This window comes from Mustela erminea, chromosome 20 (genome assembly GCF_009829155.1).
Source record: "Mustela erminea isolate mMusErm1 chromosome 20, mMusErm1.Pri, whole genome shotgun sequence".
Classification (NCBI taxonomy): Eukaryota; Metazoa; Chordata; class Mammalia; order Carnivora; family Mustelidae; genus Mustela; species Mustela erminea.
In genome coordinates this window covers 23,152,600-23,170,094 of record NC_045633.1, presented here as the reverse complement: position 1 = coordinate 23,170,094, position 17,495 = coordinate 23,152,600, and the positions used below count along the sequence as shown (strand labels likewise).

At 64.5% G+C, this 17,495-nt stretch overlaps 1 protein-coding gene across 2 annotated transcripts in view; it reads left to right on the top strand.

Moving 5' to 3' along the window:
- Window positions 1-17,495, top strand: part of CACNA1H (calcium voltage-gated channel subunit alpha1 H) — a 56,301-nt gene that overhangs the window by 18,945 nt on the left and 19,861 nt on the right. For both annotated transcript variants that reach the window (XM_032327701.1, XM_032327700.1), the window contains exons 3-6: window positions 14,724-14,835; window positions 14,919-15,052; window positions 15,472-15,569; window positions 16,586-16,745. In XM_032327701.1, the coding sequence (XP_032183592.1) occupies window positions 14,724-14,835; window positions 14,919-15,052; window positions 15,472-15,569; window positions 16,586-16,745 (504 nt within the window). The remainder of the gene's footprint in view (window positions 1-14,723; window positions 14,836-14,918; window positions 15,053-15,471; window positions 15,570-16,585; window positions 16,746-17,495) is intronic.

Sequence of the window (17,495 nt, the reverse complement as noted above, 5' to 3'; positions counted from 1 at the left end):
GCTCCAGAATCTCCTCCTTCCTTTTGACCCCATTCCTTCTTGGAGCCATTCCTTTGGTGGGGACCGGACCCCAGGACAGGGGAATAGCGCTCGTGGGCAGCTGGATGGAATTTTGCTCACAGACGCTAGCAGATCTCTCTGCTGGTGGGCAGCCTGACCCCCAGCCAGGCTGACCTCGGGGCGGTGGGATGGGGGAGAAGCCATTCCTCGGCCAAGCTGGAGGTGGGAAGGATGGGGCCGTGAGCTCTGGAGGGGGTTGCTGCTCTGCCCAGGCCCCTGGGGTCCATCGGTACTCGTGACCCCCACCCCTCAGGGCGCACGGTGCCGCCTGACCAGCAGTGGGGAGACAGCAGCAAGCGTGGGCAGCCCGTTGCCCTAGGGAGGGGAGAGGCTCCCCATTGTTGGTTTAAAAAAAATGGCTCGGATGATTCACAGAAGCCTCCCCGTTCCTGCCGGTTTCCAGGAACTCTACTCCAACATAATGGATCGAGTTATTAGGGGATCAGCTCGGACTCGGGCGGCTGGAGGGGAGCCAGGCTAGGCCGACCGGCAGGCCGCATGGCTGCGAGACTCCCCAGGGCCCCCCTGCGGTTGGGGCTAGTGGGCCGGTGGGCTGGGCTGTCAGCTGGGTGCAGGGAGGCTGGGGCCCAGGGCACCAGGGGCGCAGGTGCACCTTTCCAAGGAGGCTTTCCTGGGGGCATGACTCCTGGAAGGTGAAGCCCTACTGTGTGCAGAAGCCTGTATCTGCAGTCCCAGCTGGGCTGAGGCCCTACTGTGTGCACGATCCACCGCTATCTCGGTGTGCACACAGACCTGAGCCCAAGCCGCTCGTGATCTGAGGGCTTACTGTGCGCACAGGTGCACCTACTAAGCAAAGCCTACGGTGCACAGGGTTTTCCTGAGGCTCTGTTCTGCCTTGAGGGTTGAGCAGGGTGGGCTCTGAGAGGCCCAGGAGACTCCTCACCCCCAGGAGTCCCCAGGTGTGGGGCAGGTGGTCCCAAGGACCCTGTCCTGTCCAGTGCTGCACAGGGGTGAGGAGTGGGCTTGTCACGTGAACTCAGGGCACAGCCCCATCACTGGCCCTGGCTCTGCCCCCCGCAGGTCGTCCTGTCCCTGCTCCCGCTGCCAGGCCTTCGCCCAGGCCAGAGGCTCTTCCGTCCCCTCACTTAGGCCTGGAGCAGTTCTCGCCACACTGACGTTCTTGCCGGACATGTCACCCGTTTCTTACCGTCCTCTGGCTGGCTCCCTGAATGCAGGCCCTCGCGTGCTTACTCCTGTCCAGGGACCCAGAGCAGGCCCGATGCACAGTAGGTGCTCAGTGAGGGAGATCGAGGTGCTCTCTGTGGCTTCTGAAGCAAGCATAGAGTGTTCCCAGGCAGAAGGCAGACGGCGCACTGTAGGTGGCCCATCTGAGCAGGTACCCACACCTGTGTCAGCAGCCGCTGGGCCTTCATCTCCCACCAGCTCCTCCTGCCCTCTCCACTTTGACAGCCTGGGCTCTGCCTCAGGGTCCTCTCTCTGTCCGTGGCCTTGGGCTGCCGTTGCCTCAGGGACATCCTGGTGGCCGTTTAGGGGGTGGTGCCTGGTCCAGCCCACTGGGTTCTGGGGGAGTGCCTGTCCCCACAGGGTTGGCGGCCAGCCACCCGGCTGTCAGGCAACATGGGGAGCCTGCCCCTGGGCAGAGCTCAGAGCCAAGCCACTGGGTCCATGGCCCCGGTGTGGGGGAGAGAGGAGCTCTTCCTACCACGCCCGACCGGCAGGACCCGGCTGCTGCTGGAGTGGCACCCCTCAGGCCAGACCGGGCCAAGCCTGTATCTGGGAGGTGTTCACAGAAAGCTCAGGGATTGAAGCGTGCCCGCCGTCCGTCTGGGCAGCAGGCCACCACCAATTTCTGGAGCTCAGTGGGGATGGGGCGTCAGGGCCACACCTGCCCCCAGGGGTGTGCTGGCCCCTGTCTTTGCTCACAGCTTCTGTGTCAGACACCACGGAGTGCGTGTGTTCCTGCCAGGGCTGGAGGACGGCAAGGCTGAGGTCCGGGCGTGGCTGGGCCAGGTCCTCCTGGGCATCCCCTCGGCTCTCGTGAGGATGCTAGTCAGAGGGGATGGGGCCCACCCTACTGACCTCAGTTTACCTAAATCACTTCAAGACCAGTTTCCAAACGCAGACACGTTCTGAGGTCCTGGGGGTTAGGGCTCCTGCGGGGGAATCTGGGGGATCACAGTTCAGCCCGTGGCAGCAGGGTCTGGGGGACAGGGCTGGGAGGGAGTGCCTCATCGCTGGTGGCTGAGCAGGGAAGGGGCCTGTGGTCCGGGTGCAGGGGGGCGGAATCCCCTCAGGCCTGGACTCTGTGCCTGGACCCCAGGATTCCTCACATGAGCGAGTCCTGCCCCCATCTCTGCTCGGGCCAGTGTGGGGGGGCTCTCGTACTGCAGGTCCATGCGCGGGACACTGAGCCACGGTGAGATCGTGTCATGTTCTGTGCGTTCCGCCGCAGTCAGAGGGACGGTGTTGGCCCTGAGCTGTGGGCGGGCGCTCCAAGGATGCCGGCAAGGGCGGCCCTGTGTAAATGTCAGGGCCAGGGGTCAGGCCGGGCTCGGGGGGTGGGGGGCCCGGGGGCCCTTGAGGCACTGGGGACAGCAGCACCGGGTGCTGAGCTCAGTCCTGCAGCTTTCAAGTTGAAACCCAACATCTGAGGTTCTGGGCCGTCCTTTTCAAATGTCACTGCTATTAATAACCTGGGGGCAGAGCCAGATGGCCTCTGGGGTCCCGACGGGGCTGGGCCGGCCGAGGTAGGCAGCTCCCTGTGGGGTGTGTGGGGGCTGCCCAGGCCCTCCCGAGGGGCTGGTCTCAGCAGCACCGGTGGGGGTCTGCTTGGGGGCAATGTGCTCTCCAAGGGCCGGGAGAGGTGCCCCATGGGCCTTGAACTTGCCGCACAAGCAGGAGCTTGCTTCTCTTGGGCCTTCTGGTGTCCGTGTGTAAAATGGGGTCGTCGGAACCCGTGGGCTCCAGAGCCTTTCCAGAAGATCCTACAGCTGCCTCACGGGCGGGTCTGGACTGTGTGTGGGTGTGGATGGCCAGCGCCCTTGCAGGGAGGAAGAGCAGAGCTGGGGTGTCTGGGGGTCTGTGTGGGACACCTGCGGCTCTTGGTGAGGGGTTCTCTGGCCTCTGCTGCCACCTCCTTTGGCCCCAGTCCAGCGCAGGCATCTGAAAGCCCCATGTTACCATCTACCACCAGTGCCCCGACCCCGAGTGTCTCTGGCCATCGGCTTCTCAGAGTGGAAGGCAACCTGGCTACGTCTCAGGTCGGGTGGGGACAGGGCGTCCCGCTTTAATTGTGGCTCCTGCGGTCAGCCTGAGCCTCCGTCTTGGTTGGGGCGGATTCCCACAGTGCGGGGGACATGGTGCTGGTGGGGCCCGCAGGACTGCAGCCCCTGTGCCTGGTGTCTGTTGGACATTCATCCCTCGGGAGCCAGTGAGGGCTGGAGCTGCTCTGGGGGGCCCCCAGTGCCCGGGACTTATCCAGAAGTTTCTAGATGCTGCCCCCTCTGCCGGTGGTGAGGCCTCCACCCACCCAGCCTTGGGCTCTGCTGAAGCGTCCTCCTCGGGGCAGTCCCGGGGCCCCTGCCCAGCAGCTCTCAGCCCACAGGAGGGCAGGCCCCATCTGGTGGGGCGGCTGCTGCCTCAGGGGCCTGGCGGGACAGCAGCGCCCAGGGGTGGTGGTGGGTGAATCGCGGAGCAGGCAACCGGCTGTGGAGGGCGCGTGGCCCCCGAGACTGGCAGGCTACTTTGACCAGCCAGAGTGGTCCGAGCGCCCTGCTCTCGGGGCCCCCAGGTGGCCCTCCTGTGCCTGGGGCAGGGGCTGCATTTCTGCCCAACACCCTGGGGATTCTTACCCACCCGATAGTTTGGGAAGGAGCCCTGTGCGCGTGTGTCGTGTGGGTGGGTGGGGCATGGACTCCAGCATCCCCGATCTCAGCCGGGAGATTTGGGGGTCCCCCCTCCCAGCGGGAAGCTTGGGCTGCGGTGCCCGCGTGGGCCATGAGAGAGCAGGTGGCCAGGCGTGACCAGAAGGCCCATCCCCTCAGTACCCAGGTGCCAGGCGACACTTGGGAGGCTGGGATTTCCCAGGGCGGGGGGAGGGGGGCGGCTGGTGTTGGAGACAGGTGTGGGAACAGCCCTGCTGCGGGGCCCCCTTGCCTACCTGTGGGGTGAGCCAGGCTCCCATGTATACAGGGCGGCGTGTTCCTGCCATGGTCGCCGTGTGTGCCGGCATGGGCAAGACTGAGGGACTGGGCCTCCCTGGCTCCAGTCCTCGGGGCCTGGTTCTCTGGCAGCAGGAGCTCCTCCAGCTTCCCTCAGACCTGCTACAGGGGGTGGGGCTGACGGCGTCCTCCAGGCTGGGTTCCCAAGGAGGGGCCATCCAGTCCCCCAGGGTCGGGGTCGCTAATTCCGGCCTCGGGCAGCTGTGCGGTGGGCCGACTGCTGCTATTCCTGGCCCGGAGAATTCTTGCCCAGAGCAGGCCCTGAAGGCCTGTCCCCACGGGCAGTCTGTCCTCTTCCCCGGGGGCCCTCCTGGCTCTGTGCCCCAGCCCTTGCCTTTCTCTTCCAGGGTCTGGGGGAAGACTTCACCTGGCAAGGCCGGCCCTTCCGACCTTCTGCATTCAGGACAAAGCCAACCTGAAGGGGTGGCCAGGTCCTGGGAGCCCGGCAGGCCCTCAGCTTCCCCAGCAGGAAGCAGGCCAGGGCTGTGACCTGGGGATCCATCAGAATGTGGAATGAAACAGCTCCATTTTCAGACAGGAAAATCTCTGGGCGAGGGGGGTTGTGGGCCCTCAAGGCGCTTGGGCACGCTGCCACCAAGTGGCTGACAGGGTCCCCGTGAGGGTCCGTGGCCAGCACAGGCAGGCGCCCTGCAGGTACAGTGGTGGGAGGTGGGATGGGGTGCTTTTCCACTCAATTATGCCTTGGAAAAAATTCCCAAATCAAGCTCTTTATTAAGAGCTAAGTGGAGACATTAGCACTCTTCCTAATTAGCATGGTCTTTAAAATTGTGTGCAATTAGAGGGAGCTGTGGGCATGTGCTCGGGCTCCTTGATGTCTGTGTCAGGGAGCGTTTCATGTTGTTCGGGGGGGTGGGGGGCTCTTCCTTCAGGAGAAGAGTCAGCCACCAGCCCCTCTCCTTTCAAGGCGAGCACCGGAAGCTGTGTGCGTGTGTCATTGTGCACACACAGCCCCGCTCAGGTGCATGTGTACAGGGTGTGCACGGTGCACAGGGACGAGAGGTATGCACGTACGTGCCCAGACACGCCCCAGGCTCATGCCGCTGCCAGGGTCTGGGTTGCCAGGGCCCTGCCCGGCCTGCCTGCCCTCCGTGACCCCCTCTTGGGGCAGATGAACGCAGGTGCCACTCGGGCCAGGACAGGGCCGTGGCTGGATTGGCTCAGAAATCACGTGGGCGGGAGGGGCCTCGGTGCCTCGGTGCCTCGAGCCACTGACAACATACCCAGGCCCTGGGCTCTGCTGGGGGATGTGGAGGGGCCCAGGGGTCCAGGGAGCAGGTTCACTGTAGGTTGGTGTCAGAGGTGGCTAAAGTCTCCAGGTCACCAACTGGGAGCAGCTCTCAGAACAGAGGAAGAATGTTCTGGCAGTGGGAGCATCCCCACATGGGGAGTGGGCTTGTAGCCGCTCAGCTTTCCTGTGGAGGTGCTCTCCCAGGAACGGCCAAGCCCCTCTGAACTCCCCGTTCCCCCCCCCCCGCCGCTCCCACCCCCCCCCCCCCCACCGTGTGACCCTGAGCCGCTGGCCGAGAACAAACAGCTCCATGTTTGGCCAGCCATGCCGCCTCTCCACCCCGGCCAGAGCCCAGTGAGCATGAGTCACACAGGCCTAGGCTGTGGTGGGGGGACAGGGACAGGGACAGAGTTGGGGAGGAGGGTTCCCTGCGGCAAAGTCTGGCCAGAGGGCAAGCAGGGGGGAGGCTGGGCCTCCGAGCAGAGGGAATCATTTAGGAAAGGCCGTGGGGGACAGACTCGGCACAAAGGCTGGCCCCTGTGTCAGAGTGGGGAGGGGATGGGGCCCCGCTGCACCCCCCAGGGGCCGTGGCAGGTCCCGTCACTAGGATGCTGGGGGAGCCACGTCCAGGGAGTTCTTGACAGGCAGCTTCCCCAGGGGCAGCGGTCCTATGTCCCACGGCAGCTGAATGGGGGCCGGCCACAGGGGACCAAGGCCCTTCCTTGCGCAGAGCCAGCATTGTGTGGTGGGGAGAGGCTGAGAAAGCCCTTCATTTGTGACTTCCGAAGAGTGTGCCTGCACCTGCACCTGGTGGGGACCCCTGGTCCCCCGGACCCCACTCCTGTCCTCCCCTTTTTCCCAGACACTGACAGGACCTTCTGGACTGCACCCTTTTCCCCCAGATAAAGTCCTGGGGTGGTGGCCCCTGGGGTAGGGGTCTGGACACCAGGGTCTGGGCTGAGCTGTGGGACTGGTAGAGGGTGTGAGCTGGGGGATCCCCCTCCCACAGTCCACTTCTCCCCTTTCCAGCAGCTGGTCATCATGGCAGCAAGCTTGGGAAGGAGACTTCCTTCCATCGTGGTCAGGAGTGGCTGCTTCCTGCTCCTTGCAGAGGGCCCCCCGGGGAACTGGACTAAGTGCCCGTGTGGGCATTGGGGTTGGTGGCACAGAGGCCCTGTTCCAAGAGCCCTGTGGGCACCGTCGGTTCCCGCAGCTGCTGGAGGACAACCGCTGCTCCCACGGTGGCAGGTCTGGCACGGCTAGCCCTGTCCACAGCTGTAGGGGAGGGTGCCTGCTTCCCCCCAGAGCCCAGCATCCCATCTCCCCGACATCCAGGCAGTTGGCACGGCTGTCAATGTGTTCCTGTGGGCGGTGGCCTGGGCATGCTGGGGCAGGTAAAGGTTAGCGTGCCACCAGGCTGACACAGAGGGGTGTAGCTGTGGACACGTCTGTGTGCCCGCTTGGCAGGCCCCTGGCGGAGCTGGGCAGCTGCCGTGGGATTCCTCCACCACTTGTTGAGGCCGTGCTGGCATCCTCGCTCACCGTGGCTGCCTGCAGTGTGGACACCAGCTGGCTGGGCCCGAGAGTGGGTCCCACGTACAGGGGAGCCTCTACAGCAGAAGCATCCAGGCCCTAGCGATGCTGCACCGCTCTGCAGGGACCCGGTGTGTGAGCAGGTGTACAATTGACTGTCCCCCTGCCCCCAGGCCCCCGCATCGGCAGGTGAACATCCCAGCTTGGGTGGGCCTGGTGCGACAGGGAGAGCCTCCCTCCGTGACATCCTTAGTGAAGTAAACAGGAGTGTTTGTAACTCTGCCCAGTAGCAAGGGCATTTGCCCATTTGCCCTGGGGGGCTGTGCCCGAACCCCCAGTCTGGGGCAGAAGTCTGAAGACCTCAGGGGATCCTTAGGCGGCTGGGAAATGGGCAGGATCCACAAAGGTCTCCGCTCCACACCTTCTGCCCAAGGGGGCCTCTGTGCTCCAGGGATGGAGTCAGCCCCAGGAGTCCAGGCTGCCACAGGAATGGGGTCCCACTGGGGCGCTGATACCAGGGAGCAGCCCCCTGCCTGTGGCTCCAGCTGGGGCCCGGTTGCCCTCGGGCTGGGGGCGTCATTGGCAGTTGCACAGGCGTGGACCCTCCTGAGGCACGGGGTTGTATGGCCGAAGCCTTGGGCTCCACCAGGACCGGGGGTGCCCTGTGGGGCCAGGCCCAGTTTACAGGTTACAGGGGTTAACCGGGCTCACGGCCCAGGGTGGGGGCTGAGCGACACTGGCTTAGTCCCCAGCCTGTAGCTGCCACCGAAGGTTCCCCCGTGGCCAGACCCCCCGACCCCAGCACCCCGGCTACCGGGAGCTGTGGGAGGCGTCCTTAGATGCCCTCCCTGTGGGCAGCTGGACCCATGGTGGGGAGCCACCAGGAGGACTCAGGAGCGCTGGCTCCGAGGAGGACTCGGTGGCCCCGAGTCGGGGGATGGCTGTGCCCTGCAGGGGGGCTGAGAGTCCGGGGAGCCGGGAGGGGACCCCCACCCACGCCAGTGCAGGGCCTGTGTCTCTGCCCTGTGAGTGAGTGACCGCAGTGATGGGACTGGGAGTCCAGCAGGATGAACACAGACTGTTCTGGTCTCCGAGGTGACCTGCGCCAGCTGTAAAACTCCACATCCTCTGTGAGCAGTCCTGGGGAGGGGAGTGCGTTCACAGTGTCTTGCAAGCTCCTGTCCTCCCTAGTTCCAGAACATTCCATTACCCCGAAGGGAGCCTGTCCCATTAACTCTCACTCCCCTGCCCCTGGCAGCCATGGGTCTCTGGTCTGCCTGCGTCTGTCTGTCCTGCTTCATAGACTCTGGGTCCTACAGCCCTGTTCTCATGCGCCTGGCTTCTCCCTGCGCGTCCAGTTCTCTGGGTCAGCTGGTCACACGAGTGTCGACACGCCGTTCCTCACAGCAGAGCAGTGTCGTGTGGATGGACTACGTGCTGCTGTGCGTTAGTGGATGTTGGGGTGGTCTCAAGCCCTGCTGCTGGGTATACACACACGTGTGTGTGTGTGCATGTGTGTCCGAGGACCCGTTTCCACCTCTGGGTGTGCTGGGGGGGTGCTGCTGAGCCGCGCGGGAACGTGGGGGTGCGCCATTGGAGGGTCTCGGACAGTGGGCTGGGCACGGCCCCCCCGGGCGGGGGGAACTGCCCGCCAGGTCTGTCGTCCCCAGAGGGCACGGCTGCCCAGCTCAGCCGTTGTCCATCTTGCATGCCTCCCTTGAGGGCTCCCTGGAGGTGCTCACAGAGGCCTAGTGGGTCCCTGACGGTGCAGAGGAGCGGGTCCCGCACCGAGGCTGGTCTGGGAGGAGCCGTGTCGTTAATGGTGTGCGTCTCTGGTAAGAACATGCTGCTTCCTGTTCAGATGCTGGGCCAGGGAGGAGGCTGTCGCCAGCGTGTTGCTATGGCAACATTGGGAGGGGGGCTTGCCAGCCAGGCGCAGAGCAGAAGGCCCGTGGACTCCCGCCACCGTGAGCAAGGGGCCGAGTGTCTGCCCTGGTGGGTGGGGGCCTTTCCCAGGCCTCCCCCACGCTGGCAGCCACGCAGTGTGGGCCTGGGCAGTGAGACGCCTCACTGTGGCGGTCCCACGCGGCCTGCAGAGGCCCAGAGGACAGAGGCGGGGTAGATCCCAGGTCCCGTCTCGCCTGCTCCCTGCACGGAGCCGTGACCCTCCCCCCCACCACGGGAGCTTTTCCCAGACATTCCACATGCCTCTTCGCGCACATATGTCCACCTGTGTTCTAGGGAACCGGGCCTCTGCACGTTGATTATCTCTGTGCACGCCTCCCGCTGCGGCCGTGCGCCATTCCGTCCAACCAGGGTGGGTTTCTGTGCTCCTCACCGCAGTCTCCCCCTCGACCACAGAGACGTGACATTCAGCTTCCCTGGTTGTCGACTGCACTTCTGGGCTCACCAGCCTGGCCACACGCGCCCTTGGGTGTGCTCCCAAGCTCCCCTGCACTGCCCTTGTCCCAGCCGTCGGATGCGGGGCTGGGAGGGGCCCGGGCTGGGGAAGGCCACGCTGTGCTCTGTGAGGTTGGCCGGGTCTGGGGATCTCCGGTGCTGCCCGCTGGGCCCCAGGATCTGATCTGCAGCTGGCTGGGTCCCATGGGGCGTGTTCCTTCCCGCCCCAGAGCCGTTCTGTCTGTAGCTGTCCACTTGGCTGAATGGGGACCGCAGATGTCTTCTTGTTGGTAACCCAGGATTGTTCTGTCCTCCAGAAGGGGCTTTCTCCCACGTAAACAAACACGGGCTTTTCTCCTTGAACAAATTGCAAAAGCAAGGTTGAATGCTCAAGAGATCGAAGGCTGGGGGGCCAGGGGTGAGAGCAGCAGGCCTCGTGTGCGCAGCCGAAGGGAAGGGTTTGCCCACCAGCGGTCCATGGGGTGGGGGGGAGCCCTTGGCACCGAGTGTGGGGCCACTGTGCATCTGAGGGCAGGTGCAGGCTTTTGGAGTGGCCAAGCTCATCCCCACACCTCCCCTGCCTGTCGGGGCTCCTTATCCACACCACACAGGAAGACTGCCAGTCCCATCGAGGTCAGAGGCTGGTGCCCGAGGGCTTAGAGTCGGGGGTTTGGGCTCGGTGTTCCTGATGGGCAGTGGATCAGGGTGGCCCCGGGCTGCCTCTTGGCTGTGCTCAGTAGATCCTGGCAGCGGGGGGCTGCCATGGGTACAGGGTAGACGACAGGGTGGTGGGGGAGGCTGCTGGCCTGACCTGGGCCGAGGCCATGAGGAAGAGACAGGTGCCAGCCTGAGAGTCTGAAGGCTGTGGGCCACCCTGCCTTGCGTCCCCTCCTTCCCACTGCACGTGCCCCACCGCCTTCCCAGGCACAGGGACACTCACCAAGCTATTGTGGATGTGGTCTAATGGAGCTTAGCTGGTGGAGCAGATTGCTCTGGGGGGCGGCAGGTGGGGCTGGCCTGCTTGGGGCGTTCTCATCTTCCCTCTGTCCCTGTGAGCTCACGGCTGCCCCTCGGGGAGCCCAGCCTGCGCGGTCAGGGCCTGGTCCCCATGAAGCCTGCATTGTGGCCACACCCCCGCAGCCTTACAGCCGTGTCCCCCACCGTTGTCCACCCCTCAAGGAGGGGTATCCTGCTTCCCCATCTGCACCCCTGTCGAAAACACAATGTCCCTTTTCTTCATGTCTGCAGCCAGCCAGGGAGCTGAAGTGACATCGTCAGGATGAGGGAGGGGGGACCTGGAGCCTGCTGAGCGCTCCCCTCCACGTTTGATGATACCCACCATCACTCCCATGCTGCAGCTGGGGAAACTGAGGCTCAGGGTGAGGGGTAGATAGTGGTACTGTCGGGCCAGGCTGCAAGCTGGTAGGGGGGAGAGAAGATGGCCTACTCCACAGTTCTGGGGGCCCTGAGCCAGCAGGGTTGGGTGGCCATCAATGAGGATTCGGCTCAGAGGTCCAGGACCACCCTTCAGCCACACAGTCCTGTGCCCTACAGGCCTCCGGGGGGACCTCCCAGAGCGTCAGGTTCCCTGTTGGCACAGCTGCTGGTGAGGGGCTGACAGCCGCTGAAATGTGGGCTGAGTGTCCGTGAGCCCCTTCTGGCTTCCAGGCCCAGGCCCAGCAGCCTCACGCTTCCAGCTGATGACGCCTTTGTGCAGAGATGACTGTGCCTGCCACGGTCACCCCCACTTCCTGGCCGTCCCCACCCAGTGCCCACAGCTAGGGACAGGAGGGAGAGGGTGCTCTCAGGCCTGCACCGTCTTCAAAGCCTCAGTTGGTGTGCTTTGCTTAGCCAGCTGGCAGTCTGAGGAGGCATGTGGATCGGTGGGTGGTTCCCCGGGAAGCCTGGGTCAGGGGGAGCAGCACCCCCCACTCCCCCCACCTCGGGGCTGCTCAGCAGGTGACCCGTCCACAGCCTCCTCCCCAGCCCCCAGCGGGCCTGGGGCAGGATGTCTTCAGCACCACGGACAGCGGTTACCTGGCTCTGTCCTCCGCTCTACCTCCTCCCCTGCTGGGCCTGGTTTTGGGGTGTCTTTGTGGGGTGCATTGGAGCCCTGGTGGCATGACAGGCCGTCCTTCCAGCACCAAGAGTGTCAGGACAGGACTGGGCTCCTCCTCCACCCCAGCTCAGAGAGGCCTAGCCGTGGGCACCATTGGGAGAGTGCAAAGGTGGCGCAGCGTTGGCTGGGCACCTGCTAGCCCCACCAGGCCCAGGAAGACCTGGAGGAGAGGGAGGCAGTGGGAAAGGCTGGCATCAGGCCAGGCCACGGGGAGTATGCTGGAAGGGTGTGTGCCCGCAGCATGGGCAGGGTCCTTGAGAGGTCCCCGACAGACAGGACCTTTGTTCCCAATGCGCAGAGGGGCTCTGGGACCTCTCATCAGGCCTGTCTGAGCCCTGTCTCTCATTGATGGGCCACCCCCCACCAGCCTGGGTGGTGGTGCAGGCCCAGCCCAGGCCCCGGGAGTTCCCTGGAGCTGGACCGGCTAGGCCCAGGGTAGTCGCAGTATGTGGGTCAGGGGGCTCACGGCCAGACTGAGCCTGCCAGGGCTCTGGGGTCCTGTGGCAGAGACCGCATCACTCAGCGTCGGACTCGACCCCTCCCTATGCCAGTGTGGCCGCCGCCTCCTGGCTGTACATCACCGAGGCTTTCTTGGAACCCTGGTGGAAGCTGACTCTAATTTGTAGAATTTGGTTCAAAACCTAAAGGATTTTTAATTAAAACCCAGAAAATCCATCTGTGTGATTAAGTCTCTGGGAGTCGCCGGGCTCTGGGTGAGGAGCAGGTTGGCCCTGCCTGTCCTCGGCTGCCCGCTAAGGTGTGATGGGGGAGGGAGTGGCCTTGGTGTGCAGTGACCCCTGGGCCCGCTACTCTTTTCTCTGGGGAGCCCCCAGCCATCTGCATGGTGGCTCTGGGGGGTCTCGGGAGAACCGTGTGTACACGTGAGCACCCTTACCCACCCCTACACAGACCAAGGCAAGGTCTTGGGGCTCAGGTGCAGGACCCTAGGGTCATTTCCTCCCAGGTGTGTGTCTGGGCTGGTTGTGGGGAGGCATTATCATTAGGAGAGAAACCCCAAAGGGTGAGAGCTCTTGGGGGTGGATGGAGGACTTCTGAGGTGCTGTGCTCGTGCTAACCGGTTTGGTCATCAGTCACTCTAGTAGTGGCCTTACTTCTGGGATAAACCTGCACTCGTGCCCTCCCCGCTGGGCACCTGGGAGGGGTACTGAACCTGCCAGGTGTGTCTCATGGGTGGGGCAGGCGGGCCCACACCCACAGGACCCGCGGAGTCGGAGCCACGGAGCCACGGTTGGTGGGTCCCAGGCTTCACTTGTTGGCAGCTTGGGAAGATGTGGAGGTAGGATCCCAAGCAGGGCGGTCTTTTCCTGTTACAGGGCCCTGGTTTGTGGCTTGTCTTGGGGATTGAGGGCCCCTCCCAGCCCTTGAGCTGAATAGTCTTGTGGGTTCTGGCCTAGAGGAGCCCAGGGCCTGGGTCTGCTCTGCTTTCGAGGGCAGAGGTCCTCAGCTTTGCCTGACAGTAGCTGTGGGGTCTGGGGCAGGTCCCCTGCAGGCATCCCCTAGACCAGGAGATGCCTGTACCTGCCCCTTTCATCCCCACCTGCCTCTGTCAGGACCCCGAACAGTGGCTCTGGGTCTTGCAGTAGTGAGGGTGGGTAGCAGTGATGGTTAGGGCCTTGAGGGTAGCTGGTGGGCTTCTTCCGGGCCAGGGGCAAGGAGGCGGGGCATGCACATGCGTCCACCTGGTTATAAGGGGTGGGACGCACTCCCTCACACCCTCTGACCATCACCCACCCAGAGCCTCCTGCTCCCCGGCTGGGCCTTGTGGGGATGTGGGGGGTTTGTCTCCTTGTAGGAGGACCTGTTGAGCCATTCTAAACTGGGGACCCCCCCCCCCGCGGTGACACACACAGATGGTCCCTCCTTAGAGGTATGACTGCAGCCTTTAAGGGACAAAGGGTTGGGGGTTGGTGCAGCCTGAGCACTCCTTGACAGCCTGGAACCTGGTCTGTGCAGGGGGGCCCCAAGACGCCCTGGTGGAGGCTTGCTGGTGCACTGCAGGTGCAGTCATCAGCCACAGGTCTCCGGCCTTGCATCCCCACCCGCTGGCAGGCAAGCCAGGCCCCTTGGGTGGGGGCTGAGGGCTGGGGCTGCGTGGGTGTGGGAATGGAGTGACGGTGTTGGCCCCACCTCTGCCCAGGATCGGGGTGCTGGGACAGAGAGGGAAGAGGATGGGCTGCTTCCAGATCCTGATGTGGGGACAGCGTGTGGGCTGCACAGAATACCACAAGTCCTGCCAGCCGCTGGGCATACCTGTCCACATTCACAGGGTTTGCATGGCGCCCAGCTCCCCACGCAGCCTGGTCCAGCCGGCCCAGCACAGGTCGCCCCGAGTCCCTAGTGCACCAACTGGGGTGGGAGTGCTGGGTGCACCCCTTCCCAGAGACGCCCACCCTGGGCCAGGGCACGGTACAGCCTGTGTGGAACCCTGGCGCCCCCTGGTGGCTGCTCCTGGGATGTCCAGAAGGTCACAGCGGGGCTCTGGTCCCCACACCAGGGATGCAGGGGTGTGGAGTGTGTGGGGAAGCGGCACTGCCTGCTGAGCTGGCTTCAGAGGCTCCCACCCCACGGGGACGTCCTCTTGTCAGCTAGAGACTCCTGGACAGGGCCAGTCACCATGGGGAGCTTTGGCTCTGGGACTGGGGCCGGGGGCTGGGGAGGGGGGGAGGAGGTATCCTCCTGGGTCTCCGTTGGTGCAGGTGTTCAGGAGGACTGTGGGTCCCCCGCGCCCAGCGACTGAGCAGATTGAAAGCTCTCATTCCCCGTCCCAGCAGCTTTGGTCAGGGCCCTGTCAGCCTGCTGGAGTCACCGGGGGGTTAGCACCAAGACGCGTTCTCGCTGCCTTCACAGTGTGTGCACGTCCGCAGCACGTGGGGGCCCAGGCTGGATGGAGCCCGTGAGAGGACTCCCTAAGTGACCGGCCTCAGCTTGGGGCGCCAGTGTCAGGGGGAGCCTGGCAGAGGAGCAGGGGCTGGAGGACAGGGGCCCACGGCGGGGAGTTGCCGGCGCAGCACACAGGGGCCAGGGTCGTGGCCCTGCCTCTGCAGGCCCAGCGGATTGGGTGCTGGGGTGGGTCCTGGGTCCACGCTCCCCAGGTCGCTCCCGTCCCCACCGTTGATCCTTAACTAAGCGGCCGGCCCACGTGGTTCGAGCACGTCAGCATGCTGGTCATCATGCTCAATTGCGTGACCCTGGGCATGTTCCGGCCCTGCGAGGACGTCGAGTGCCAGTCAGAGCGCTGCAGCATCCTGGAGGTGGGCCCGGGACGCTGGGGAGGCCGGGGCCGGCCCCCGGGGAGCGCCAGCAGGAACAGCGCTCAGGCTCCATCTCCCGCCAGGCCTTCGACGACTTCATCTTCGCCTTCTTCGCGGTGGAGATGATCATCAAGATGGTGGCCCTGGGGCTCTTCGGGCAGAAGTGCTACCTGGGGGACACGTGGAACAGGCTGGATTTCTTCATCGTCATGGCGGGGTATGCTCCCCTGCCCCCCAAGAGCCAGGGCTGGCCCAGGAGACCCTTGGACCCGTGGTGGCAGGCGTGCCCGGCTGGGCCACCTGTTCCCCATGGCTCTGCTAGTGACGGGGTCCCACCAGGAGGGGGAGGTGCACTCTGCAGGGATCCGGTGGAGGCAGTACTGGGAGGCAGCTGGGGGTGGGGTCAGTGCAGCCTCTGACAGGGAGAAGGACGCTGCCCCATGGCCAGCCGTGGGGGGGGGGGGAACAGATGCAGATGGTCCATGAGTGGCAAGGGACCCCAGGGAGGCACAGGGACCAGGCCCTCTGGCCTCAGTTGGCAAGGTGCTCTGGAGAAAGGTGGTGCTCAGCCCTGCCCCCGGGGCCCTGCCCAGGCCCCAGCCCCCGAGCCTCCCTGTTCCTCTGCCCACCCGCCAGCATGATGGAGTACTCGCTGGATGGGCACAACGTGAGCCTCTCGGCCATCCGGACCGTGCGTGTGCTGAGGCCCCTCCGCGCCATCAACCGTGTGCCCAGTGAGTAACCCTCCCCCAGGACAGGCCTGCACGTCCCGCTGGCCCTGCAGAGAGCTCACCGGGGTCTGCTGGGGCTGCTCCTAGATGCAGTGGCCCCAGCCCTGGGCGGGGGCAGGGGGGTAGGCGGCAAGCCTCCCCGCCACTCACCGCAGGGGGCTCCTGGGGACTGGCTGCTTTTTTCTGGAAAGCACACAACAAACCTGGACAGGGTCGGGGAGTGACAGTCTGCACAGGGCCCGGGCTCCCCACCATGCTGCTGGGCTAACCTCAGGCTCCCCATCTGCACTGCCTTTGAGGGTCATGCCAGCGGCTGCATGGGCGTGTTCTGCCATGTCGCGCCCCCCTCCCAGGTTGCTGCTCCCCAAGGCCTTGGCATCTGCACCCCGCTCCTGCCTGCCCAGAGTGCGGTTTGGTGCCTCAGCCCTGCCCTTGCTTGTTCCGGGGGAGGAATCAGTCCTCCTTGCTGAGGTCTGGGAGGGGACAGGCCCACGTGGGTAGGGGCCTGTGACCACATGGGGCTCAGCTCACCCGCTCCCAATTTCATTTGCATGTATCCAGCACCAGGTGCCCAGGCTTCAACACTGCCTCTCAGCACACCACCCCTGCCTTGGGGTCCCTCCCTCCAGGGCAGGACTTGCCTCCAGCACGATTCACACAGGGCCTGGGAAGAAATGCTCCTTGGACCCCGTACTTGTTGTACAACCCCGGGCTCCTGAGTGCTGGAGGCAGCCCAGAGCCTGAGCTCCTGGTGGCCCCGAGGCTGGAGCTGTTGGACTCCACCAGCCCCCAGACCTTCTAGGCCCACAGCCTTGCCTTCCTTCACGTAGGTCTGATCCACAGGTGTCACGGGGCTTGGGGCCTGCCAAGTGTGTGGGGACCACTGCAAGCTCTCCCCGGAGTTGCTGACCCCACGTGTGAAAAGCAGGAGGGAGGGCTGAGGGCGCTCCGTAGGGTTGTGGGCTAGCGGGAGCGCCGGGAGAGCTCCGCTGTGCTGACTTCTTTCCCTGCCCCTGCAGGCATGCGGATCCTGGTCACGCTGCTGCTGGACACACTGCCCATGCTTGGGAACGTTCTCCTGCTCTGCTTCTTTGTCTTCTTCATCTTCGGCATCGTGGGCGTCCAGCTGTGGGCTGGCCTGCTGCGCAACCGCTGCTTCCTGGACAGCACCTTTGCCAGGTGTGGGGCCCTGTGGGCTCTTGCCCCCAGCAGGCTCTTCCCCTCCGGCCCCACCCCAGATGCTCCAGGCCTCCAGCCCGGCCCCTAGATACTCCGCCTCCAGATGTTCCACCCCTCCAGTCCCACCTGTAGATGCTCGTCCCCAGAAGGCTCCTCCCCTCTGGCCCCACCCCAGATGCTGCATGCCTCCAGCCCCACCCCTAGATGTTCCGCCCCCAGCAGGGTCTGCCCCCAGCAGGCTCCTCCCCTCTGGCCCCACCCCAGGTGCTGCACGCCTCCAGCCTGGCCCCTAGATGCTCCGCCCCCTAGGTGCTCCGCCCCCAGTAGGCTCCTCCCCTACAGCCCCACCCCAGATGCTTCAGCCCGGCCCCTAGATGCTCTGCCTCCAGATGCTCCACCGCTAGGGCCCCACCCCAGATGCTCTGCTCCTACCACTTGGCCCCTACATGCTCCGCCCCCAGATGCCCCGCCCCCAGTAGGCTCCTCTCCTACAGCCCCACCCCAGATGCTCCTGCCCGGCCCCTAGATGTGCAGCCTCCAGATGCTCCACCTCTCCAGCCCCTCAGGCTCCTTCCCTCCAGTTCCGGTTCTAGGGACGCACTTTTCTTAGAGTACTGTTAGCTGGGTTTTTTTTTCTGGATCTGTTTCATTTCTTTGTTTTTACGTGTGCTTTTGGGTACTTCCCTGTTAATCTGCTCGTTTCACCATTTCTGATCGCCTGTCATGCTGTTTTTGTTGCTGCTTGTCTCA